Source organism: Talpa europaea (assembly GCF_964194135.1).
Source record: "Talpa europaea genome assembly, chromosome: 12".
In the NCBI taxonomy this organism is placed as follows: domain Eukaryota; kingdom Metazoa; phylum Chordata; class Mammalia; order Eulipotyphla; family Talpidae; genus Talpa; species Talpa europaea.
Window position 1 is genome coordinate 81590931 of NC_140079.1, and position 25833 is coordinate 81616763.

General features: G+C 45.1%; 1 protein-coding gene across 3 annotated transcripts in view; it reads right to left on the minus strand.

Moving 5' to 3' along the window:
• Positions 1-11730: 11730 nt before the first annotated feature.
• GNA12 (G protein subunit alpha 12) overlaps positions 11731-25833 on the minus strand; it is a gene marked incomplete at both ends in the record, with an annotated part of 72914 nt that continues 58811 nt past the window's right edge. For 2 of the 3 annotated variants that reach the window (XM_084250507.1, XM_084250506.1), the window contains 2 exons: positions 11731-12300; positions 13775-13825. In XM_084250507.1, coding sequence (XP_084106633.1) covers positions 11731-12300; positions 13775-13825 — 621 coding nt within the window. The remainder of the gene's footprint in view (positions 12301-13774; positions 13826-25833) is intronic. The other variant, XM_084250508.1, reaches the window with a different exon arrangement.

Below are 25833 nucleotides of genomic sequence, written 5' to 3' on the forward strand. Positions count from 1 at the left end.
AAGTCCTAGTGCATCACTGCTGCCATTAACACTTGGTTCTGGGGAAGGGACAGATTCCACCTCTGAATCCAAGGAAAAGTATGTGAGATGGGAAAGCACTTATGAAAAATCTGTCCCAGTCAGCTTCCACTGCTTGGTTTGGCCATCACACCTGCCACATGATCGTACCTGTTTTCCAGTTCCCTCCAGTCTTCTGCGAAGGGTTTGCTGCTGAAATGATGCAAGATAAAATAGAGGTGATGAAGCTAGAACAGCCTGTCTCAGATTGAAGGTGGGCTTGGCGGTCATGTGTGTGCCATGGTGGGTACCAGATTCCAGCACCGTCCACTGGTGCCCATGGCCGTGACCTGTGATATGTCCTAAAGCACCTTCATGTGGGAAAGGACAAGCCACAAACAATAGGACTTGCCTGCTGGCCTCTACAGGCTGCAGATGGAGATGACTTTCTAAGATAGCTGTGGAAGAACAGAAATGGTTTGAAAATAGAGTCTTCAGGAATAGAGATCAGAAATGCCTTCGAGCAAATATTAGCTCCAGGTTCTGTCTGTGATGGGGCAAAGAGCAGTTTGGGAAGGAGATGAGGGAGAGAGATAAGGATGCCACCTCCTCCTGCAAAGGCAAAATTCAAGCTCAGGTGATCCAGATGAGCATCGGAGCCGAGCGGAACCGAACCATCTACGACAATGGCTCTCGAGGAACAGGTACCCTGGGTTTTGTTTTTGAAAGGTAGATGTCAGTTTCACTTCTCTCCTTACTGTCCAAAGCCCCTGAGGTTCACAAGGTCAGGTCCCCCGCTTGCGGAAGATGCCCTTCTGAGAACCTCCCTCACACAGCTCAGCAGGCCCAGGCAGAGGGGCCCAAACGGAGCTAAAAAATACTCTGGGGTCATGACAGTATCTGTGTGGCTGTTAGATTGCGGGAGGGGGATGGGAAATACATGTGGTCCTCTAACGTAGCTTAAACACACACCCAGGGATGAACAGCATTGCCCTGGCGATGAGGCAGTAAATCCCGCTTCCGGCAGCCTAGCATTCCTCTTCCTGTCTCATGGACCCCACTCTTCCTCCCTGGAGCCCAAACTCACCATCATAATGGTGAGAGGGGAATCATTTTGAACTCCCCCACCTAGGATGGGACAGGAGGAAACAGTCCCATTTCCAGAGCGTGGGTCAGGGAGGAGGAGGTGGGGCTGTTCATGCCATCCCAGGAGACACTGAGGCAGACCTTTCTGTGATGAGAGAAATCTCCGAAAGGGCTTAAGGAAAAATAAACACCATGGCTTAGCCAAGCAGCTAATGTTAAAGCTACGAGTCCAAATTTAGATACTACCAAGTTCAAAGAAGATGCTGCAGCATTCCCGGGACACTCACGGGTAAATGAGGGGTCCGCAGGGGCCAAACAGGCGGGGCTGGGCTGGGAAAGGACGCAGAGCTTCCCTGTAAATAAACTCCACTTTTGAACGAGTCCCTTCTAAGTGCCAGGGAATTTCTAACATCCCCCAGGCTTGATTCTCAAAACATCCCTGCAAGGCGGATGTTCCGGATGTTCGGATGTTCGCAGCCCCATTTTATGGTGGAGGAGGCGGAGACAGAGACTTGGTAATCTGCCCGAGGCTAAAATGTGGAGGCGCTGTAGTTCAGGCCTCTTTTGTGCTGAAGCCAGACCTGTGTTCTAGGTCTTTCTTAGAAAAGCACACTGAATAGGTCTGGGCAGGAAGGAGAGTCGAAAAGAAGGCATGGGGTGGGCAAGCCCACACGCTGATTCCTAAATGGCACCCTCTCCCGGGCCCGCCCTTGGTTTCTGAGGTCACCAGGAAGAGCGCTGGCCACCGCAGCACTTTCAGGCTCAGGGCTTCCTGGAGGTCGGACAAGGGCCTGGGTGGGTGGCCAGGTCTCCTGGGTGAAGATGCCAACTTAAAGCCCAGAGTTGCTGGGGCTTCACTGATTTGTTTGTATAAAGAGGGCGAGTCCCCATCAGGAATATTTTTATCCTGTGAAGACTGGGAGAACCAAGGCTTCCTGGGGTGGTTCAGACCTCACCTGGAGCCTGCACACTCTCTGGGCCCACTGCAGCCTGGGAGAGGCCCTCAGAGAGGAGGCCCCAGGGCCTTCCGGCTCTCCCCAGCCTGCTCTCCTAGTGGGGGGCAGAGCAGCTGAGCCTTGATGGCTGTAGGGGCAACTCCAAAGTAGAGGCACCAGATTTCCAGAGAACAGCACATTTATGGACCTCAGGCCATCAGGCATGGAAGTTAAACACTGCAGCATAATCTAGAAAACCTATTTCTTTATAGCAAAGAACCATGGCTTTGAAAGCTGTTAAAATAACTGTAAATAAAGGGTAGAAACAGCTAACAGAGCCTGCCTTTTCCAGCCTCACAGCAGCACCTTGATTAATGAGGACCCAGAATAACTGAGATCTATTTTTGAATTTGGCTTCTTGGGTAAAGAGGCAAATGAAAACAAGCTTATGTCGGAGGTTATTTTAAAAAGCAACTTCCAAGAAATGTCCGAGGGCCACTATGTGTTCAGTCCAGTCTGCCTCCACCTCCTTCTCAGTGAGGGCCCAGGCGACTGGAGGACTTGCTCATCAGATAAGCAGGTGACACCCTACTTCCTTGGCTGCCAGCGGACTCGCCCCAGGGAGAGCTACAACAAATGCACCAGGAACAAAACCAACCTGCTCTCAGTTCCCCAGACAGCCACACCCCGGCACTGCCACAACACACTGCTGTTGCTTTGAAATTCGGCCAGGCTGGGCCCATCTGCCATTCACAGCCCCTGCACCCCAAGCTCTGCAGTGCAGGGGTTCCTTACCGCAGCTTCCCTCTTGGCTCTTCCTTCATGCTGTCCGGTGCACGGCTGAAATGTCATTTCTTGGTTCCACCAATGTTCCAAGTGCATGCGTGTCCTTTTTGACCTGTGATAGTGGAGAACTAATTAGGAAGCTGCCTGTGGCTCACCTTGACTCCTGGGCCATTTCTAGCATGTGGAGGTGCACGCCTGCTCACCTGCCACATGGACAAGAGGCCCGAGTAGAAGCAGAAGGTGCCTGGGGCTGTGTGGGACTGGTCTGAATTTGCCCATCACCTTCTCTTATCCCTTATTCAGCAGGAGTCCACTTACTTTCAGTTTCTCCCAACACCTGCTTAAAGAGAGAGTGGAACATCAAATGGAGTGCACTGACCCTTCTAAACAGGATGGACCTTCTCATGTTGGAAGCGGCTGAAGTTGTTTCAAATGGAAGCAGCCCCTCCCTCAGCCAGCCCTGGGGACGCTTCTGAGAGAGGCCTGGCACCTGCTGCAGGCCTCTCATCCTGTCCAACAGGAGTCACAGAACTGGGGTGAGAGGACAGAAGCTGGAGGACAGACAGGGAGTGACAGCGGCTCCTGCAAGCGGCAGGAGCACCAGTGGTGGTGGAGGGGTGCTGGGTGCAAAGACAAACTTTCTGAGGAACTTCATGAACAGGCAGGGCCGCAGCCCCCAGCACAAACAGGAAGTGATGTAGGAGGAAAACCACTGAGGAGGCACCTTCTCGACTCCCCCCAATCCCCCACCTCATCCCCACCCTATTCCCACTCCTGTCCCTTGGGAATAACTTGGGGCAGCTCCCCCTGCATGTTCATTGGGGAGAGGCCCCATTTTTGTGAAGAGGGGATAGCAGTAGCTTGGATGCCACCCCAACATGTCAGATGATGTAGGACTCGCATGGAGCAGGCAGCTCCTTAGTCCTGTCCTGCTTCATACTGCTGCTGTCGGGGAATGTGGTGCTCGCTGAGCCAACCCAAGCTTCTGAGGACTCCAGAGGACAGCGAACCTACAAAAGCCTCTGGAAGGCAGAGCCCGGGCCTCAGCCCCAAAGCTGAACCACCAACAGGCCTCTCAGGGGCAACAACCCGTCCTAACTATGGGGCTTCGACACCTTGACCCAATGACGTGATTGGCATCCCTTATGACCGTGTCTTTGATATTCAGACTAAATCCTGTGCGGTTGAGAATTCTGTGAAGCTTATGTATAATTTTCATCCTCAAAACTAATAAAAATTATAAAACCAAATGGATAGAAAGCCTTTAGGGAAGAGGATAACATTCTAGAAGTCTAGCTGAAACCAAGAGAACTTACCGTCTTGAGTTCTCTAGTCCTCTCCTGCTTGGAGGGTGCCCCGCGCTCCTCGACACCGCAGTTTCAGGTCACTCTGCTGAGGTTTTTAAATTTTTTTTTTAATCAAATTGGATCACTTTGAACATACTTATTCCATGTCTGTGTTTTCCAGGGTCAAGGGTGATGCTTATGATGTGAAAAAAGAAATGGGTAGGCCTTTTTTTTTGGGGGGGGGTCATGTCTATGTATTCGAGTATCACCTAAGCGTTTTCCCACACTGGCTCTCCAGGTTGCTGGAGCTGCTTTCCCACACGTCACCCACACCTGGGGTCGTGCTTGTGTGGTTACGAAGCTGAACAATGACAGACTCTGTTATTGAATCAACAATGGATAACGCGTGAGCTCCCAGCCGAAGAAACCAGCACCAGAGGTGGGGGGGTGAGGTGATGGGAACAGGCCTCAGGAAGTTAAGGAGATCCAGGTGGCAGTGACCCACTGACCTTCCTCTTCTGCTCCAGGCCCTGGCACGTGACATGCATACTGCATGCACAGAGACACCCATAGGAGGTGCCTGCTTCTGGAAAGGTGCCTGTGAAAAGGAGAGCTTTACCAGGAAGCCCCTGGGTGAGCCACAGCGCGCGCACTCAGGGAGCAAGGGCACCAGACCTCACAGTGCAGCCGCCATGGGGTGGCAGGGGCTGCGTTCTGCCAGGATGCAACACACCAGGAATACAAAGTAATTTAAGGCAAATTTTAATAGAGTTATAAAAATCATATGTACAAAACCATGTTAGACTAACCACTGTAGCTATAAAATACATTTTTACACTTTGTAACATATGTTCTACCCCGTACACAGTATTCACAGAGCAAGACTTCTGGTGTAGGCCGAGCCCACTGCAGGTGGGTTTGGGGCAGTGGCGACACTTCCAGGGGAGGGCCCGTGATGGAGCCCTTGGCGGTGACTCTCGGAATTTCTTTTCTATGTGTAAAAAGACCCTAGGAGGGTTCAAAGCTTGGCTTCTCAGAGAATGCTAAAGCTGAAGTGCCACCTCTCCCTTCCTCGGCAGGGCCCTCGGGGTAGCACCCCCGCTGCACACCAAAGCCTGCCAGGAGAACTAAGCACACAGTGGGTGTGGGCAGAGGTCAAGCGTATTAACACTGAACTTCCTGGCTGCACTTCTGCCAACAGAGAATAATAAACTCGTCAATGCTCGCTGGCTTGAAAGGCCTCTTGGAATGTTTTAAATCAATTTGCATAACAGGCGCTGAAGATTCTAGAGATGGGCAGGCACAATCGAGGTCTATTTTAAATTTCTTCATAACCAGGTTTGCTGAAGACTCCAATGGGTAAAGTCTGAACAGGACAGTGTGATGAAGAGACTGGCCAAGGTTTCTGCAGGCTGCATTGCGTGTCTCCCGCATATATGCCTCACCCCATCGCCCCCCGGACACGGCTGTCCACCTGTCTATAGGGGCCTCTGGAGAAGAGGTCTAGGCTCATCCAGACAGCATGGGGGAGTAAAAGAGCCACCGCAAGCAGAATCTGCTAGCCTGATCTATAGATCAAGTTTGCTTCAATTTTTCAGCCTGAGTCCCAAAGTCACTTAGATGTGTGAGCTCTGAGAGCAGTTGGTACTGACCTTTTCTGAGGGAGGCAAAGTGAGAGGTGGTTGTGGAAGGAGATCTCATGTCACCTCCAGGCTTTGGGAGGTTCCAGAGGCGCCAGTTCCAGCATGGAGGAACAGGAGCCCATCTGCAGGCCCTCATGCCACCTGGAGCATTCCTGGCCAGTGGGGGCAGTACCGACCAGCCTCTGGCCCTGTCTGCCTATCGCAACAGAGGTCTTCCCAGCACCCGTTTTCAATCTCCCTTTCCATGGCAGGCATCCCCAATCAGTTGGCAGACATGCACCCGTGTACTAGTCCCAGAAAGTACCAGAATGGGGCTTGTTTATACCCTACTCAGAGAGGGTCAAGTTCTTAGTTACCCTCATCTGGACTTCCAGCCCCTCCTACCAAAGGACATGTGTAGTCAAAGCCAACGGGGGGGGGGGGGTGACAGGAGCAGGACACCCCAGAGCTGGTCTGGCTCTGCCACCTGTTGGGGACACATAGTTCCACAGGAAACTCCACCTTGACTGTGAATAGCTGGGTTTATGTTCATTTGACTGTAATACATCAGCTTTAAAAAATACAAAATAAAGTGAATTCGGTGTTCGCAGAAAGGTGCCGAATCGGCAGGTCTGACCAACAGCCCTTTATTTTCATGGAACAGGACAGGGCAGAAAAGGGAAGCCCTGTCCCCGTCACTCACAGCCTGGTGCTTTCCCACACTGCCCCGCTGCTAACCAGCCCGCCTGCTAGGAAATGCAGGCTAATTCAAGAACCCCAAAGCACGGCTCTAGCGTTTCATCAAGTTCATGTTATACACATATAAAACCATCTCAAGGAAAAAAAAAAAAACCTACCTTCTGTGACCCGCTCAAAAAACAGAACCTACTTTTCAGGTCAAGCCAGGTTTCTACTTCTGTGAAGTGAGCAGCAGTCACATTTATTGCCCATCAGAGGCAGTCTTTAGGGTCTCTTATAGTAAGAACCCCACAATGACATTTTAAGACGTGTCGTGAATACTGATAAAAGGCGTGAGCAGGGACAAGTTGCCGCAGGCTGGCGCTGGACATAAGAGCAATTCTGTGTCTCAGCTCCACCGTGGCTTGCGCAGCTAGGAGAGTCTGCTATTGTCCCATGTGTAGTGTGTCCTTCCGGGCGGGAATTCCATGGTTTATTCTGAGGTCACCCCATTTCCTAGCCGTGCTACTCACAGACACCAATTCCTAGGATTACACTTCCTGCCCAGAAATCTGAGCGCCCACTTGTTTCCTGTGGTCTGGGATTATAGCCTCGGGAAAGTTCAGCTTTCCTCGGGACCAGCCCTGCAAGACATAGATGAGGCAAAATCAACAGACTGCAAGGCCTAGCTCTGAGCGCTCGCATCTCCAGCCTCTTGCTCTGAGGGGGTCCCTATTATCAAGATGAACAGAATCACCGCAGGCAGGCAGTTCACTGCCAGGGCCACTCTGGATAAGATGTATTAGGCTGAACCCAGGCAAGAACAGCGCACTGGGGGTGCTTTGGCAATTAGTAACCTTTTGTGCTTTGTAGTAAGTTTTCACCTGAAGAGATACCAACAGCAGCATGGAAGTTAAACCCACTCATTTCAAAAGACCATCCTAAATACTGAGAAGCAACCAGCCTTCTAGTTCTAGCAAATTCTGATGGGAAGAGACCCAGTTGCAAAAGAGCAGAGACCCACAAAAGCAGCCTCTAGTGGCTCAAGTCCTCCCTCAGCCACTCAGAAGGCAGGAACAGGCTCCAAAATAGGCCTGTGACCCTGCACAGGCCTGCAAAGTCATGTGCCCAGAAGGGCCATTCACACAGCACATGTCAGCATCTGAACCTCCGAACTGAGCTAAGGAAACACCTCTTCTTTGAGGGATGCCACACCTTTCTCTTCAGGGCCCAACACACTTCTCACAGAAGGAGCTGAAGTCAGAGTTGGTAAAACCCTCCCATCAGTGGGTAATGAGCCCTCGGCCCTCTCAGCTGCAGATGCGCTTCCAACACACCAAAACAGGGGGCAGGATTGTGCCTCACTGTCGGTGAGGCCCCAGAATCACATGTGTAAGGAACATCTATCCCTGGTCTGCTGTGGAAATGAAGTAAGCCTTAATATAGGCTTTTTCTTCAGTGAAACCTCCTAAATTTCCAGGAATCATTTTAGCGTGAGGTTGCTGAGCACATCTGATGAACATGACAGAGAAAGAGGGACCAAAAAGATCTGAAAGGACTGCCCACTGGTCTCGAGAGACCAAGTGAGACGACCTCACTCAAATCACCACCCTTTGCTGTGTCTTCTCGAGGCAGGCTGCTGCCAGTGAGGGGAAGACTAAATAGAATTTCATGGATCGGGAACGCTGCCCACACTGTCCACCCTCTCCCTCTGTTGCAGAACACAACCTCCTGAACAGCTGGGATCCAGGCACTTTCCAAAGACCCCCAGGGACCCAACGTTGGGGCAGGACTGAGAATCACCCTTTGGTTCAATTTTCCTAAGTGTAGAAACTGGACAAAGTGCTTAGCCCACTGCCATGGATGATGAGGCGTGTGATGTGCCCATTGCTGACACTTTCTGGAGGGATTTCTGACTTTCCCAACGTGGTCATTTTCAGCCCCGCACCGCAGTGTATACCACCATGCCCTACCAGGTGGTGTTCCCTGGACAACACACGCACTCCTCCTTCTAGGAGAGAATCCTGAGTGCCACAAACCGTGCCAACAGCTGGAAGTCCTTCACGGTGATTTCTCCATTTTGTGACTGGGACAAAAACCCCAAGGGTTGTGCTGACAGGATCTCCCACCCCACTGTGCCCTTGGGTTTTCTTCTGGGTCTCTGGACATGTCAAATGTCAGTCCGTGGGTCCCCCTCCTTGGGCCTTTCCCAACCTCTCCCCCACACACGCGTGTCTTTACGCGTGTATGCCTCCATCACCTGTTCTGAAGCTGTGTTCCAGAGACTTTCATGCAAAACAGTTATTTATGACAGCTCTCCTGTGTGTCAGGCTCTGTGTAGCATGTGGAGATAAAAACTGGTTAACAAATCATGACCCTTCAGGTAAAATTAAGATTAGAGTTATTTGCTCTGAATTTTTGGGACTAAAAAATTAGTGTTGGTTTTGAATGCTGAGTGATATTTACATTAAGCAAAGAAAAACTAGGGATTTATTTTAATGACCATCTAGAGACTGAAGGCAGTCAAACCATCAAATCAGATCCTCCCAGCCAAGGCCACTACAGCGCACTAAGTGTAAACCGTGAGCAGTTCTCTGGGCGGCTCTCCTCATGGTACCTTTATCTTTAATACCGAATTAGAGATCCCCAGGACCCCCGAGTTAGTAAGTCATCTTGTTTCAAGATTATTTTCTGATCTTGGAGTAAGAAGTAAAAAAAAAAAAATACAAGAAAAGATTTCTAGAAATCTCTATAAATTACAAAGCTCTAACTTGAAATCTTTGAAACAATTTCTCTCTCTACAAGAAGAGTTAAAAAAAATTTCAGTAAAAAAACCTACATGTGTTCTCATGTGTAAACAGTATAACTATGAGGAAAATATGTATACCGAGGAAGTTTATTGTTACATTTTTGCAATAATATTGATAGATCAGGCCCACTATCTCCTGCTTCTCCAACACGTTGATAAAAAAGACAACAGTGAAATTAAAATAAAAAATACAAAAGCCTAAGGTTTGGGAGATAATGACTACCATCTGTGTGCAGAAAAGTTGTAAATGGTTTTAGTTTAGCCTTGCAAATGGGCATCTTCTCTGAGTCAAGGGTCACAGAACTTGGAGCCTGGCACCTTTAAAGACTCCATTTTGTCTGGTCTGGTGAGCAGGAGGCCCAGGCCCAGGAAGGGAGTGGCATCAGAGGCTGCGTGTCAGAGCCACCCTGCCCCCTGCCCGGTCAGTTCAACAGTTGTGATCTCTCTACATATGTGCTTCCGGTTTGGACAGCAAGTAAATCAGTTTAAAGGGGAAAAAGCACTCACTGAAGAGGCTTCCAAACACATCAGGAAGGCAGTTCCCACAACCTCATTGGTTATGTCAGCCACAATGGAGAGAATCCCCTCCAGAACACTGAAGATCCCTACTTGGGGAGGAACAGCCTTAAATCCTCCCAAACTTCTACGAGAGAAAACTGACCAGGAGATGAGAGGCCACACAGTCTGGGTCAGGGCAGTAGAAGACATGGTCTTAGGCCGCCCTGATGGAGCCCGTCAAGAGTGTTCTTTCTCCTTTAAACAGTGGCCATGGCACCAATCCTGGGTCATGTCCTTTCAGTTTATGAAGAGCAAAAGGAAGCAGGACAAAAACCCCAACTTCTTTCCAGCAAACATGACACAAAGTCTTGAGCACCGAAAGAGAAAGAGAATTTCATGTTGTCTCCTCATTAAACACACGGTGATAATAAGGATGACTCAGAAGCAGGGCTTCCCTCCTTTCCTTCCGGATATCTGCACAAGATCTATGCTTATCTGGCTTGCTGAAAATGAACTGAGAGATGGGGAACAGTGGGGCCTGAGGATAGGGCCCTTGGATGTGTTGTCAACCTACAGTAACATTCTGGTGCCAGCTACAGAGGGAGATCTTGCTTCTTTTTAAATGCTAGAAAATGTCCTAAACATAGAGGACAGACTTTTTTTTTTTTTTTTTTTTTAGAACAGGAATACACAATGAGGAGCAGTTTGGAATGCAATGTATTTTTAAACACAAGGAAAGACATCTGGCAGGTAACTGGACAAGATAACTGAGTGTAACATGGACCATACACATCAGCATCATAGCCTTCTGTGGTCTCCCTGTCCCGAAAGCCATGGCAGATAGTTACTTGGTATGTGTGCATAACAGAAGCGAGAGACTACAACAGGAATCAAGATTGAAGGGAGGACTGAAGACAGGGACCAGCTGTCCAAAGGCATCAGGTGCAGTGGCAGTTTGGAGAAACTGAGATTTCTTCGGTCTGTGAACTTGCTGAAAGGTCAGCTATTAGGACTCACCAAGCAGCTGTGGCATTAACAAAAGCTCTGCCAGTAATCTTGCCAGCTTTCAGAAGCCCCTGAGAGAAATAGGAAAAGCATTGCTATTTCCAAAATAAGGAAACACTAATGCAGCCAACAGTGGGCATCAGAAGATGACTTGTAAGACAGGAAGGTCACCTGTGCGGCCAGGTGGCTTTATGTCTGCCATGGGTGGGGGCAGGGTGGGTGTGGGGCGGACAGCCCCACTGTGTGCCTATAGTAGAGGAACATTCACTGTCAGTGCCCGTCCCACACTTCCACTCTGGGTTGTACTGCTGGGCAATCTGACAAGGCAGGAAGACAGCACACATCGTGGGGGCATTAAGGCAGGTCCACACCCTTAGAGCTAATGATGCCACCCACTAAAGCTGGGGGCCCTTAGCTTAATCTAAAATGCCTGGGCCAGGGTCTCTCGGGAAATTGGCACAAGAGTTTTAAAAGGCAACGTGTTCACTTTGGGAGGTGGCACTGAGACACCAGGGTGAGGCTCAGGCCGGGCTTGGGCACCAAGTTCAGTAGCATCAGCCTGCATTTCATCTCCTACAAACTACGGTCAAAGTTCTCAGGTTAGTCTGTCTTACTGAAGACTTGCAAGTTAGAGAGAAAAGCCATCTGCAAGGCTGGCTGGTTTTTGTCATTAAAGACAGCGTGCGCGTGCACACACACACAATCCTTGATTAAATGGTGTCAGAAAAGAATAAAGTTTCTGTAAAAAGAAAGCTGTGTTATTAGGTATTACAAGTTAATACCAGAGCGATCCCTTGGATTTTCAGTAGTTTCACTAGTCCCCAGGATTCAGTAGCTAACTTCAAAGTTTCCTTGTCCTTTTGCCTGGAGCGCTTTGGCGTGGCTGACTAGACAGCATTCCCGAGCCAGATGTTGGACGGCACAGATCTGAGAAACCCCTGCAAGACCTGATGGCAAGAGACGCCAGGGATATCTGACCAATGGCCTTGAAGGCGTGTGAGGACGACAATAGCAGGGGGCATCCTCTTTCACTGCAACATGATATCTTTCAGATTCTCTTGCAGGATGGTGTCCTTCACAGCATGGAACACAAAGCGGATGTTTTCCGTGTCTATGGCGGTGGTGAAGTGGTGGAAGAGTGGCTTGCTGCGATTCCGTCTCTTCCGGTCGAAACACTGGACCAAGTATCGCTGAACGTCCTCCAGCCTGTGAGGGTCACCCTTGAAATCAGGGAAGTGCTTCTTGATGCTGACAGTCTTCACCTTCTCCACTAGGAGGTCCATCTTGTTGAGGAACAGAATGATGGAGACATTGAAGAAGAGCTTGTTGTTCACTATTGTTTCAAAGATGTTCATGGACTCCACCAGCCGGTTGGTACGTCTGTCCTCCATGAGGACCTGGTCATACTCGCTGGAGGAGACCATGAATAGGATTGAGGTGATTCCATCAAAGCACTGGAACCACTTCTGGCGCTGAGAGCGCTGGCCACCCACATCCACCATCTTAAAAGGGATCTTTTTAATAACGAAGTCATGTTCCACAATTCCCTTGGTGGCTTTCCTTGCCAGCAGGATGTCTTGCTTACTAGGAAAGTAATTCTGTAAAAATATAGGACAAGGGAGAAATTTAGGAGAAAAAGAACAGGAGAAAATAAGAACAAAAAGATAGGGCGGAAAGAAAGAGTCAGACTGCCTTTCGTGAGAAGTAGAGCCAAATGCCAAAAAGCAACTACCATGTACACAATTACATGTTTATCATGGAACAGACAATAGTTCATTTCAAAATGAACACAGACCTCATCTCTCTGAGGAAGAGTTATCAGAATTCTCACTGTTGGGGGTCCAATCTAAACTCTTATTTCTCTTCTTCTCTGGAGGAAAAGAACTTTTTTTTTTTTTTTTGGTATCTGGACCACAGTAATCTTTCCATTTTTCTAACTTCCTGAATATACATAACCCAAAGCCTTACCATGAACTAGCCTAACGTAGGTATTGCGATGCTAGCTGAACTTAGTCTGTAATGTATTTAATATGCTGTTCTCTGAAAACCTTTAGTCCTGAGCCACACACAGGCAACTGCAGTAACTCTCAAACCACTGACTTTGCACCTTTCAAATGCTCCTGTGATCACGGCACGTAAGCCCTCAGGCAGCAGTCTTGTCAAAACCGAACAGGGAGGATGTGGCCCTAGATCTGACTACCAACCCACAGGACACACAGGGGAGGGAGAAACAGCTATTTAACACCCCGGGACAGGACAGCAAAATCCAGACCTGAGAAAAAACATAGCAGAGAAATAATCCAACTACTCCAACAAATAAATTGAAAGAAGAAAAAGAGGGAGAAATCTACAGATTAAAAGAAATTTAAGTACCAATTGTGCTGTATGGGTCTTACCACGACGTTGAGTCAAACTGTTAAAATATAGCAGCACCCACAAGAAAATATTGAGACAAGTGGGAAAATCTCAAAACTGGAAGAATAATAGTTGGCATTAAGGAATCACTGCTAATTTTTGAGGAGCAATAATGGTAGTGTAGTTATTATTTTTAGAGTCTTTTATTGATGAAATGACAGGATGATGGATTTGTTCCTAGGAGTGGGGTGGAGCCAGTGAAACCAGACTGAGCATAAATGATAATCGTGGGAACTGGGGTTTCATTATAATGTCTATTTTCTGGATGTTTGAGTTTCCCACAATAAAAGGTTAAAGGAAATCTTGGTTTAAGGAACTGCTGTCTCTTTTATGGTAACTCAGGCAAAGGAAATCTTACAGAACACTACTTTACATCCAGTTTAGTGGTAACTAAAGGTTTATAAGCAAATAAGAACTTGAGAATTTCCTCCATTTGAACATGGACATCCGCACTACCCGCATGTATTTTCCCTCCACCCTAACACAACCTGTAGATCTAAGTGGACACATGACATCACACCACCACTCAAGGTCACCCGCCACAACAAACACGGCTCACAGCACAGTGAAAAGTCCTTCCTCTTTGCATTGTGTTGGTCTGCACAGTGTTTTCTCATCCTGATCTCAGCCTCTCGGGATTAGGGGGTGTTTACTCACCAGTTGGCCGATCCGGTCCAAGTTATCCAGGAAGTACTTCACTGATTCACCCTGTCATAAAGGAGAAATATTCAGCACTCAGTCTTAGTTGAGGGATCCTGACCTGGCAATGTTTGTCACCTACTGGTAATGTGAGTATCATTTTGCCACTGCAAAAATGGGAAGGGAAAGTAAAAGGACTCAGAGAGCATGAACATTTTTAAAAATTAAAGACACATTAAAAATACTAAAAATGCAGTTTTTCTAGCTTCAACCTCAAGACTCAAATGCAGACTGTTTATCAGAACACTGCTACTTGATTCTGGATGCGACCCCTCTCACCAGTCTAGTTCTTCCTTTCCTCACATGGGGGCTGGCCTGCTGTAGGCCACCAGGGAAGGATGGACTGGAGCTAGAATTTCAGATTAAGTTCCTATGTCAGTTTTGCTTCTGATAAAGCAGGCCCCATGTACTTGAAACAGTCGTTAAAGACAGCAAATCATTAAAGAAGAGGCATATGACAAAACATTTTTCATTACTGAAAACAGGCCTAACATTTCATCATTCCTTCACACGTTTATATGACCAGATTTTTTGTATAGAACAAAGACCATTTTGAACTGGGATTTCTGTGCTGGAATGACTAGTCTGTCTTTGTCTCATCAGCTGAATGTTGATACACATGTGCAACAACTGGCAGGACACCTTTAGAATCATTCAAGGTCCTGGCTGAACTATCAAATGGATGGTACTCATGGAAGAGTTTAGTGGGCGTTAAAATGTTACTAAATGGAGTTAGCTAGAAAAAGTAGTAAGTGAACCGATTCCCTTAAAAGGCATGAAAAAGTTTCCTTAAAAAAGTAGAATTTGGAAAATTAATTATACCACATATACACAATGGATGTATCTTTCTTGGAGTTTTCACTTTGAAATCTTACTGGTGGTAGGTGCCACAGGTTACCTTACACTAAGGGTCAGTGTGAGAAGTTCATGACAGGCTTGACATTTTCACAGAAGTGTATAATATAAGGCCATCCATGTGTGGGAGGCTGACATTGTAAACACTGATGGGGGAAAGAGCACCAGAAAGGTACAGGATTGCAGCTTGAACTTAAGACTTAAAAAAAAAAAAAAAAAAAAAAAAAAAGCAGAATGCTAGCAGCAGCTAATTACAGATGTTTCTTTCCTTTCTTGTCTTAATCAGGCCCAAAGGGCAAAACCAATGGTAAGTTTCCTTTTCAACAAATGGTGCTAGAAAAACTGGTGGTCTGTGTGACAAAAATAAACCATAGACCCTTATCTTACACCATATACAAAAATGAACTCAAAACGGATCACAGACCTAAATGTAAAAAACTAAAACAACAAACTTAAAAAAAAAAAATAGGCAAAAATCTTTGTGATCTTGGATTAGAAAAATATTTTTGTGTTGGCAGAATTGCATCTCAGGCTGGTGAGACCCCAAGACAGGACCCAATACACTAGGAGCATCAGACTCACTGCAATACAGAACATCCTGGTTCTTTCACCAAGTGTCACTGTAATAATTTGTAACCTACCAACAGAACTAAGACATTTTTAGGGGAAAAAATCCCAAGAGCCATAAAACAAAACATCTTCACTTATAGCTTTAGCCTCAGCACAGTCTTGTACTAAGTGGGAACTGAATGCTTGCTGGTAACAGCAAGGTAAGAGTTTTCTCAAAGTTGACTCTTTTAACAGTAGCTTAAACACTATTTCCTTTCATAACCTCATAGATTCCTGACTTCCATTTGCTGTCTAGGACCTATCGAAAAGCCTACCCCCACACCAGAATGGCAATAAGGAGGAAGGTTCCTCTTCTTTCTTACCAATGGACCTGCCTGATTAACATAAAACAGAGGTACTGAAAAACTAATACATGAATGAAAAAAATCTCATGCTTAGGCATTAGTCACTAACTCAAATGGGTGAGTCAGAATCTGGTCTCTTTAGGCTCTTTATGGAAAGTCCCTATATTTTCACTAACTTATTCAAATAAAACAAAGGAAAAAAAACCCAAACACAACATCTCCAAAACTATCAATATTTACTGTACTAGAAATTAAAACTGAGAGAAATTAAATTTATAAGCATATATATGCATATATGTAGACAGCCACCAGAGTGATGACATCACACTGGAAAATGCCACAGTACATTGAGAGTGAATGAGAGTGTGAAAGGCAAATAATGTCTCCATATTACTGTGAAGTAGTTTTTTTATTTTTTTAAAGATTTATTTATTTATACATGAACTGGGGTATAGGCCAGATGTGCGGGAGGGTGAGAGGATTCACCAGAGACAGAGCGGGGAACAGAACAGGCAGACTGACTGAAATAACTGCTAAGGGGAGCAGCGGGCGAGACAGGAGAGGTCTGGCGCACCATGTGGGTTGTTCCGTGGCTGGCGGGGATTGAACCAGCACTGCAGAGGCTGTGGACAGCTCCACAGTGTTCGCTCAACTGCCTGCACCACCAGGGAGTTCCCTGTTTAGTAGTTTTGACCTCATGGGGTGCTTGATAGGGTCTCAGGACCACAGACCACACTCTGAGAACCATGGCTCTGGAAACTCTGGTGCATGGGTACCAGAAAGCTCCCAGCAACAGGATCATCAAAGTTAGTTGGAAACAACCCAAGATCTCCTTGGTTTCAATGGGTAAATAAAATGCAGCATTTTCATATGATCAAGTACTGGTTATGAACAAGAGAGAACTATAATGCTGAATTAAAGAAAACAGTTATAGTAAAATAGTTACATGATTCTTTACATGTGAGGTTTTAGAAAGGCTAAAGTGAACATAATGAGAGTTACAACAGCTAATGCATATCTAGTGCTTGGATGCCAGGCACTGGTCACAGCATCACACATATACTGATTCCATGAGCCCTCATGGTTATACTTTGGTGAGAGTTACTGTTACCCCAATAACAATAAAACTGAGACAAAGTGGTTAAGGAGCTGTTGCTCAGTAGTATTTGGGTATACATAGGTGGCAAACATCCAGATGAAAGGGAGGGAACAGCTGGAAATCACAAGAATGGCTATGCCTGATGGTGGGGTACTTAACAGTGGCAGGGTGCCTGGGGGGTTTTAAATCATTGTGATGTTCTAAATCTAGGTGGCAGTTAGTGATGTGTTTGGTTTATATTTTAATTGGCTTATTTTTTTCAAGACTGAGCATATGTTTTCAGATCCTTTTCTGTAGCTATACAGGATATTGGAATCAAGTATATATTTTGCAATTTTAAAAAAGAGTAAAAGAAAGAAACACACAATGCAGGTATTAGCAAATAATCCTTAAGATCATGCCACTCCCTCAGGATATTTGAGAAAACTGTGCTGGTCTCATTTACTGTGACCAAAGCCCTCTCCCCATTCCCCCACCCCCATGCATAGCCCAGGACTAGCTGGGTGGCTTTTAAAAAAGCCCTCCAGCCACAGGATTGCTTGGACTGGAAGTAAATATGGCTTTGTCATGTGACTACAAACACATTAAAATGACATGAATACTCAAATTTAAAAGTATCAAAAATAGAACTATACCTTTAAGGTACTTTAAGGTACTTTAAGGTCAAAAAACTAAAAGTCAAAAAAGAAGAGCCATCAGCAATATGAAAATAAGGAACACGGCTGAAAAGGGTGCTGTGTGATTAGGTACATGTGTCTTCTGACAGCTGGCTGGCTCTGTCTTTTCTATTATGCACGTCTTTGCCTTGGGGAAGGAGTAGAAAATGTTGAGAGATGACTAAAAAGACAGTAAATTGTGAAATATTCAGGATTTCCAAGTAGGACAGTGATCACTTTTAACCAAATTATACTGTACAACTTATACTAAATAGTGCTGTCTCATGTAAAGTACAAATATCTCCTTTTCTGTATATCCCATGAGTCAATCCAAATGCTTTCTCAGCTTGCCAGTGAGCAGGCGCACACCCAGCAAGTCTAAGTAATCGATCTATAGTCTTTCCCACACACAATGGGAAGCACTCCAGAACTAAAAGTGCCCTTTGGTCATCAGTCAACACTGTGGTCCTCTTTACTTCTGGGCAGTTTATTCCAAAGATATGCCTAAAACATAATGGCAGTCAGGGACTCTTCTGGATACCACATCAGAGCTGGGTGAAGGCCCACCCAGGTACAGGTCACATTCCCAGTATACCATCCAACAGTCCCCTAAAATCTGTCACTGTCCCTTTAAGTCTCCCACCCTCTCCCTCCAAATCCATCTGCACTTCCTTCTACAGGCAGCTTATCCAGGGAGCTAAGTTTAGCTGCCACCATTTCTAATCTGTCCCTAGGGACATGTACGAGTCTGTCTGTGGGGTTGCCCCAGCAGATACTTGCATGGCTAGAAGAACCACGATTGTCAAATCCCTGGTAGGGTAGGGGTAGCTCCCTACAACAGTTTTTTTTTTTTCTTTTTGTGGAGGTAGGTGGAGTATTCTGCTGACAGAAATCTTCCTCACTCCAGTTCACACTAGTTTGACAAGGTTGGCCTGGTCAGTCCTCACTGCACATGACTTATTCTGGGACAGGCTGTTGCTTTGGACCTAAGACAGTAAACTGTAATTGAAGTCACAAACACAGCATGTTATACTTCATAAAACCCAGTTAGTTTCCTACATTGTCTGATTTCAACCCCAGGAATCATTTTGATTTATACTTGTCGAAGAAAAAATCACCCTCCTTAAGACATGAGCCTTAAGTCCATGACTCCTGGAGCTCTGCTGAAAAGGGTGGGGGGGGGGGCAGTTCTGTGCCTGTCTCCTCTCCTACAGAATCAGAGCAACAACCCCACTCCAATGGAGTTTTGCAGGCAACAGAGTTCACAGAGTAAGCACTGCAAAGGAAGCTACTGTCTCACTAAGCCAAAACATCTGCCACACTTGGTTCTGAGGATGGTGCCAATGACAGAATTGGAGCTATTACAGAAGGAAAGTAAAAGTAAAGAAGACCAGTAAGCTTCTTTTTACCTGATGTTACTCAGGCCAGAGAGAGAGACAGGGACTTTAAAGACTCATGCCCTCGGAACTGATTATATTACCCTTCAGAATCATTACCAGCTCATCTGCTTAATTCTGAAGGACTGAAATAATTCCCACTGTGTATAGTGTACGTGCTCCTCAAACCAGCCTCTCAAGCCTAGAATCAATTTTACTTGCTTTATAATTTGCCAACCATTGGTTCTTCCTTCTGGTATAAGTGAATTTGCTAAAAAACACCCTCACAAGTAAGTAGTTGCCAAAATCGGTTGCTAGAAAACAAAAGGCCATTAGTATTGCTGTAATACAAAAAAATGAATAGCAACTAAAAATGTTGCATTCACCCTGTAGGTAGCAGTTAGTGCCAACGAGCTCTTTAGGTGACTACTTAAAACTCAGCTCCTTTCCAGTCCATGTTTTCCCATCAGTCACACCAACCAATGCTAGAACCTGAGAGAACAGTGAGAGTCCAGTTCGCCCCCAGCCTAGCCATTTACAGAGCCTCACCATCCCTGACCAGCTCACAGACATCGCAAACACTGCACTGCTAGCCCATTCCTCACCATAACCACCATCTCTACTTCTAGCTCTTTTATAAAAAATGTAACCATGGAGAAATCCATGAAACCATGAAATGCGAAAAATATCAAGTCACAACATCGAAAGGCTTTGACATTGAGGTTAAGGCGGTGAACACTCCAATGGAAATTCCATTTCCAGGAGGAGTTATAAAGGTATAGCACAGAGCTCAGCTGATAAACGCGCACAGGTATCTGATACATGAAAGTCACAGATGGGGTGAGAGGTGCGTGGCCTGAGCAGCATACACTGCCCGCTGGGTTGGGGACAGGGCCAGCAAGAGCAACTAGGTGTCAAGCATTGTATTACACACCTGACATTACAAACATAGTCAACTATTCCCATTTTCCCGGTTGAAGAAACCAAAGCTCAGAAGTTAACTTGTACAAGGTCAAAGAAGCTGCTTAGGTCCAAAGGCCATGCTCTTCACCGTTACAATTACAGGGCTGCCGCATGTCAGGCTTTATACTTAAGAGTCCCACTGCACTTCCTAAAAATTAAAAATTCAGACCAAAGATAGTAATCCCATTCCTGACACAGCCAAGGAGACGGAGCACAGAGCTGAAGAGAATGAGAGGACAAAGCCCCTGAACTGGGTAGAGTCTTGCAGCCAGCGGCCCCCTGGGTGGTGGAGGTGAGCCAAATGGAAGGTCAGAGTGTTCTTCAGCTGGAGGTTTACCCGCCCAGCCAGCCTCCCTACCACGGGTTGAACAAAAGGGAAGTGCAGTGTTCAGAGCAGCCTTCAGGCTGCCAAGAACTGAGTCATTCCCAAGCCTCGGCAGCGGGCTCTCTGAAGCAAGAAAAGGCAAGTTCTGCCTGCTGGCTGGGAGGAGCGGGAAGCAACAGGAGCCAGGGCAGGGATATCCCAGACACTCCTGTCGGCTCATAAAGGACCTTTGTGCTCTCTGCCCTCGCTAACAGGACCGTGGGCGGAGGGGTCTGGTGCTCCCAGGCCACAGGACCACTGACTCAGCACTCACCCCCTCCACAAACACTCGGACCATGTATGGCTCCTGATCGTCCCTGGAGACTGGCACACTACGCAGTAGTCTACCTCTCCTCTCAGAGAAGGGGCGGAGAAAAGGGGTTAGGAGGATTTCATAAGAGATGCCCCTCTCTGAACAACAACAAAACACACAGAGTGGTACAAACACTAAAGAGAATTCACAGGAGAAATATAAGTCCTCACATACAGGAGTGACATTTGGACAGAATTACTGCACTGCGGCCCGAGTGGCAGCGTGCATTCGGCAGTTTATTTGCTTCATCTGGCAGAGAAAACTCAGAGTTCCAGCACAGGTAGCCCACAAAGGGTTTCTTCCTTTTGCTTTGCCAAATGTCTGAGTAAAGGCTTTGTCTGAAAAAGCTACCTGAACTCCCTCAACCCCGGCAACAGTTTGGTTCCACTGAGTGGGCTGAAGCTCTAATACACTTGTACTAACCTGTTTTTCAAATTTAAATGGCCCTATGATCTAAAGCTAACTCAAAACACAAAGAATGACTCCAAGGTCTAAAATATCTGGAGTGAGCTGCCATGAAAACATTTATATTTCCTTGTGATAAACACCAAAAAGAAGATTCTGGAAGTGGGGTCCTGTTGCAACTTGTATTTTTTTGTATTTATTACCAGATCATGCCACGGTACTTCAAAATGTGGCACTTGCTAACTGCTCTTAATGAACCTCAAAAAATCACATTAGTTATACTTCTGACTTAAAAAAAAATCACCTTAAAAATATGAATCAGGCGGAACAAAATAATCTTTATTTAGGTTCTGGCTTATCCCCAAAAGAGACAACTTTAGTACAAGATAAGCCCAATAAAATCATTTATATATGTAACGTGCAGTTCAAAGCAGAAGATGCAAGTCTTATAGAAATTACTTTTGTGAAACTGATTTACCGAACAATTCAGAGATCAAAGCCCAGTCAGTAACTAAGCTTCCTGATCAATCCTGGTTTTTTTTTTTCCCTGCAGTAGAAAGGAAACAAATATCCAATCAGCTTTCTTCCTTCAAGAGTCAGTGCCAGCCAGCCAGAACTCTGAAATTGGACCTGCATGCAAGATACTCCTACAGGAATATCTCTTCTTGGTAGAAAGACCCATGGCTGCACATGAACCCCAGTTCAGGCTACTTTGGGGATACCTCCTTAGAACAACAGCAGGTGTTCAGGAACAGAGCCAAACAAAACGTCAGCCTCCCACAGCCTGAGCACAGGGCCCTCCTGGACACTGGGCACATTTGAGAGATGTCAGTAAACTGCTTCTCAAAGGAACATGTTTTCCACTTTCTCAAATGGAGAATTTTGCTTGATATTTCCAACATTTTTAAAAACTCTGTAAGAAAGTTGTAAACTTACAGAGTTGTAAGCTCTGTGAAAGAGTGAATTGTAATTTCACAAAATCTTGTTCTTAAAGCGCAGGGAAGACATTTAGAAGAATATTTTATCACATTCTGCAATAAAGCTAGTAAAGGAAGTTCTTTTTTAAATAGAGAGTATTAAGTAGCTAAAGTATAGATTTATATATATATATAAAAAATCCCGTTAGCCCTCTCCTGTCCACCAAAAAAAGCAGCTCCTGGTGGGCTGCCATGGCTGAGTGGAATGACAGGCAGGGAGCATGGCCAAAGGCGTGGGAACAAGGCTCTCGGCTCCACCACTGCTGACTTCCTGATGCTCCACTGAGTTTACTCATCAAACTCACCATACCATTAAGGGATCCTGATTCTTTAAAAATATTAGATAATGGGGCCTCCTTTGTGGTGCAAGGGATTAAGCATCAGCACTTATGAAGCTATCCGCAGCTACTGCAGCACGAGTTTGATTCCGGCCAGGGAGCGACCCACATGTTGCAGCAGAACTTTCTTGTCTTGCCCGCTGCTCCCCTCAGCAGTGTATTTCAGTTGGTCTGCCTGTTTTGCTCCCCACTCTGTCTCTGGTGAATCCTCTCACCCCTGGCACCTCTGGCCTGTACCCCAGCTCTTGCATGCATAAATAAATCTTAACCAAAAATTAGATAAGAAGGGGAAAATATTATTTATTGTAAGAGAAAAAAATCGCCCCAGAAAAGCTTCACTTTAGCTCTAATAGAAGCCCCATTATTTGTATTTCTTTTAAACACACTGTGTAAAATGTTCACAGTAGCATCATTCTTTGTACCACACAGGCATGACACAACTGGTATATATGGAGCATATATATGGAATATTTATTCAGTAATAAAAACGATTGAAATGCAGATTTATGCTACAATGTGAACAAAACTTAAACACAGTAGCTAAATGAAGAAGTCAGACACAAGAGGCCACATATTGTATAATTCCATTTACATGAAAGAAATATCCAGAAACTCTACAGAGATAGAAAGTGGATAAGGGGTTGCCTGGGGCTGGGAACTGGGGTTGAGTGTAAATGGGCACAAGGGACCTCACTGTGATGATGGAAATGTTCTAAAATGGGTTTATAGTGATGACTGCACAACTTGGTAAATTTACTAAAAGTCATTAAGTTGTACACTTTAAAAAAATGCAATAAAAAGAAAAAAGTTTCTATAAAACCAAGTTATGTACTCAAGAACACTCCTGTTTTGCTCACACTGAGAATTAATCATCTCCATTTAATAACTCCTAAGTAGCTCAACACTGGTTCAGGCCTAAGAACTATTTCAGAGGCTCAACATTTTCAGGGAAGGTAAAGCTCCAATTATAAAGTCTGTTAAAGGACTGTTTCATCTTTATTAAGCCACAGTTATTTAACAAAATAGCAGCAGGAAGCTAAACAGACCCTGATGTCAATTAAAAGGAAACCAAGTTAATATCCCTAAATGGAGCTGCAGGCTTCTGCATGTTGGCCTCCAAACCCCAGGACTACGCTCCCACAATAAACGGAGCACAGGAATAGAAGGGAAACTCAGAGCTCTGGTGTCCTGGCGGTTTGAAATTGATCCTTCTTGAGTTTTGTTCTCTTAGAACCTCCAAAAAAAATAAAGGCAAAAGCAAATCTTGGGCATCCTATATCTTCTAGTCTGGGATTACCAAAGTATTACTCTGAGGATACTTCTCGCAGACAATGTAGGTAGAACAAATCACAAAAAAATCCCTTTTTACATAAGTCTAAAAGTCAACCTACTTTTAAAATCAGGTAAGAGATCATCTTTATACAACGTGCCCTTATGAAAAAAAGGTGGAAATCATTATCACTACCATTTATTAAAATATTTTGGCCCTTGACTGGAAATATATCAGGATGTCTGTATCTTACAACTCTGAGATAGAGAGCTGGCAAGATTTTTTTTTTAAAGTTCTGAAAAAAAATATGTAGAAGAGAGAATAAAATGGAGAGAAATGATGAATCAAATGTACCTGAGTGAGAGGTAGATCTAAATCCTCAGAACTTCTCTTACAACTTTTCTGTAAGTATGAAATAATTTCAAAGCAAAAATTAAAAAATAAATTATCATCTGTGACATTTTGTGCTCATGAACACATGAGCTCTCTGAGGAAAACAGTTAACAATATTTCAAAAAGTCAACCAATTAAGTGCCTACTCAGAGTCTGTTTCAAGACATTCCCTTTCATAGATAAGGAGGCTGCTGCAGGGACTCAGAGATAAAACAATCATGCCTGCCTGGTCATGTACTGAACTGTCCTATAAAGTTGTTACAGGGGAATGAGTCCAGAGTGCTCCCCTCAAGGGGAACTTGCATGCATTTTCTAGAAGCCTCACTGAGGCTGCTGCACAGATAACCTTTCCAGTTTATTAGTCACTGAGAAGTGCATCTTAAGTTCCTGGGAACTGCTGATCCAACTGCAGCTGAGATTCTGTATGAAGTTTATTTGTTCAATTATTTGAATTTTCCAAACCATTCAAATAACAAATACCTATTTGTTATCATCAGTAGAGTTCAGCTTTTATTTCTTAATCCAGAATTTTCTTTGATGGCATCTGGGCAGCAGGTTTTGCTTTGTTTCTAACATATAAATAAATTACCTTCTCTACCATAGTTTAGGTTTCCAGATTCATACTTTTACTTCATTCATACTTAAAGCTAAAGAATTTCCTCTTCCTCAATATTTTGCTAAAGTCACAACCTCAAACAATTTCAATATAAATTGCAATTTTAATATTCTGCATAGCTAAAGGGAATAAAAATCTCCAATTCAGGGCTTATTATAGTCATTTAATCACAACCAAGGTCTAACCTCTGACCTAGGGTTGCATCTAAAAGCATTTACCTTTTCTTTGTTTTTTTTTTTGAAAACTGGAGGGAAGCTAGAAAACCAGACCTAGTAGTTTAGCCACATTAGGGTTCTTATGCAGCATCAGAAGTTTCCCCTTTCCTTTCTCACAGCATGTGCCAATGAATCCCTTAGGGAATGTAGAGATTAATTACAGCTGGACTTGCTTGAGCCCAGTCCTCTTAGTCAATGAAATCCTTGAGACTTAAGGAAACATTATTTTAAATGCTTCTGTTCAGGCAGCATGCACCAAGTGTTGAGGTTGGTCGCTGCATTTTGTATGGTAAGAAAGTAATATCATGAAGAAAATGAAAAAAGTTTTTAAATAGAGGGAAGCATAACCCAGGAACTCAGATCCCAGGAACCCAACTAGCTTTACAGAATCTTAACACTTGACATTCATAATCACTTTTGTTAAAATTTAAGAAAAAAGTAACATCAATTTTGCCAAGCTGATGGCAAAAGTCAATATAAGAAGATATTATTAGGGGGTCTCCCTGGTGGCGCGGGGGGTTGAAATGCAGCCTGTGAAGTTGTCTGCAGCCACTGCAGCACAAGTTCGATCCCCAGGCAGGGAGCTACCCACATGGCACAGCAATCCTCTCCTGTCTCGCCTGCTGCTCCCCTCAGCAGTATATTTCAGTCGGTCTGCCTGTTCTGTTCCCCACTCTGTCTCTGGTGAGTCCTCTCACTCCCCAAACCTCTGGCCTGTACCCCAGTTATTGTATGCATAAATAAATAAATCTAAAAAAAAAAGATATTGTTAAATGAATCAATGGGCAAGAGAGAGTGGGTACTTGATAAACCTGAAATTTTACTTTTGAATTTTGTTATCCTGGACACTCCCAGTTTAAACCAAGTGTCTTGTTAAAATTAATAGTAGGATTTCTTTTCACTCACAAAATGCCCTGATTTGTGTTATCAATTATACGGTCACACAAATTTTACATTTTGACACACTGTGGCTCAACAGAGTCTACAACCTCACCAAGTATGAATAGTCCAAGCCTGCCATCATTCAGCTAGGCTTGTTACAGGGCAATGCTGATCCAAAGCTTTGACATTAAATGCTAGATTTAGACTTCACTGAGTAATGAGAACTAATGGGACTATGCACTTGTAACTTTGCCCTTGTATGCAGAGTCATTTCAGATCAGAATTATGGCAGTCATGTGCTCCTTTGCCATATACCAAAGGAATAACGGCGTTTCCTGCATACATGACAAGCCACCGTGCAGCATTCAGCACTGTGTCATT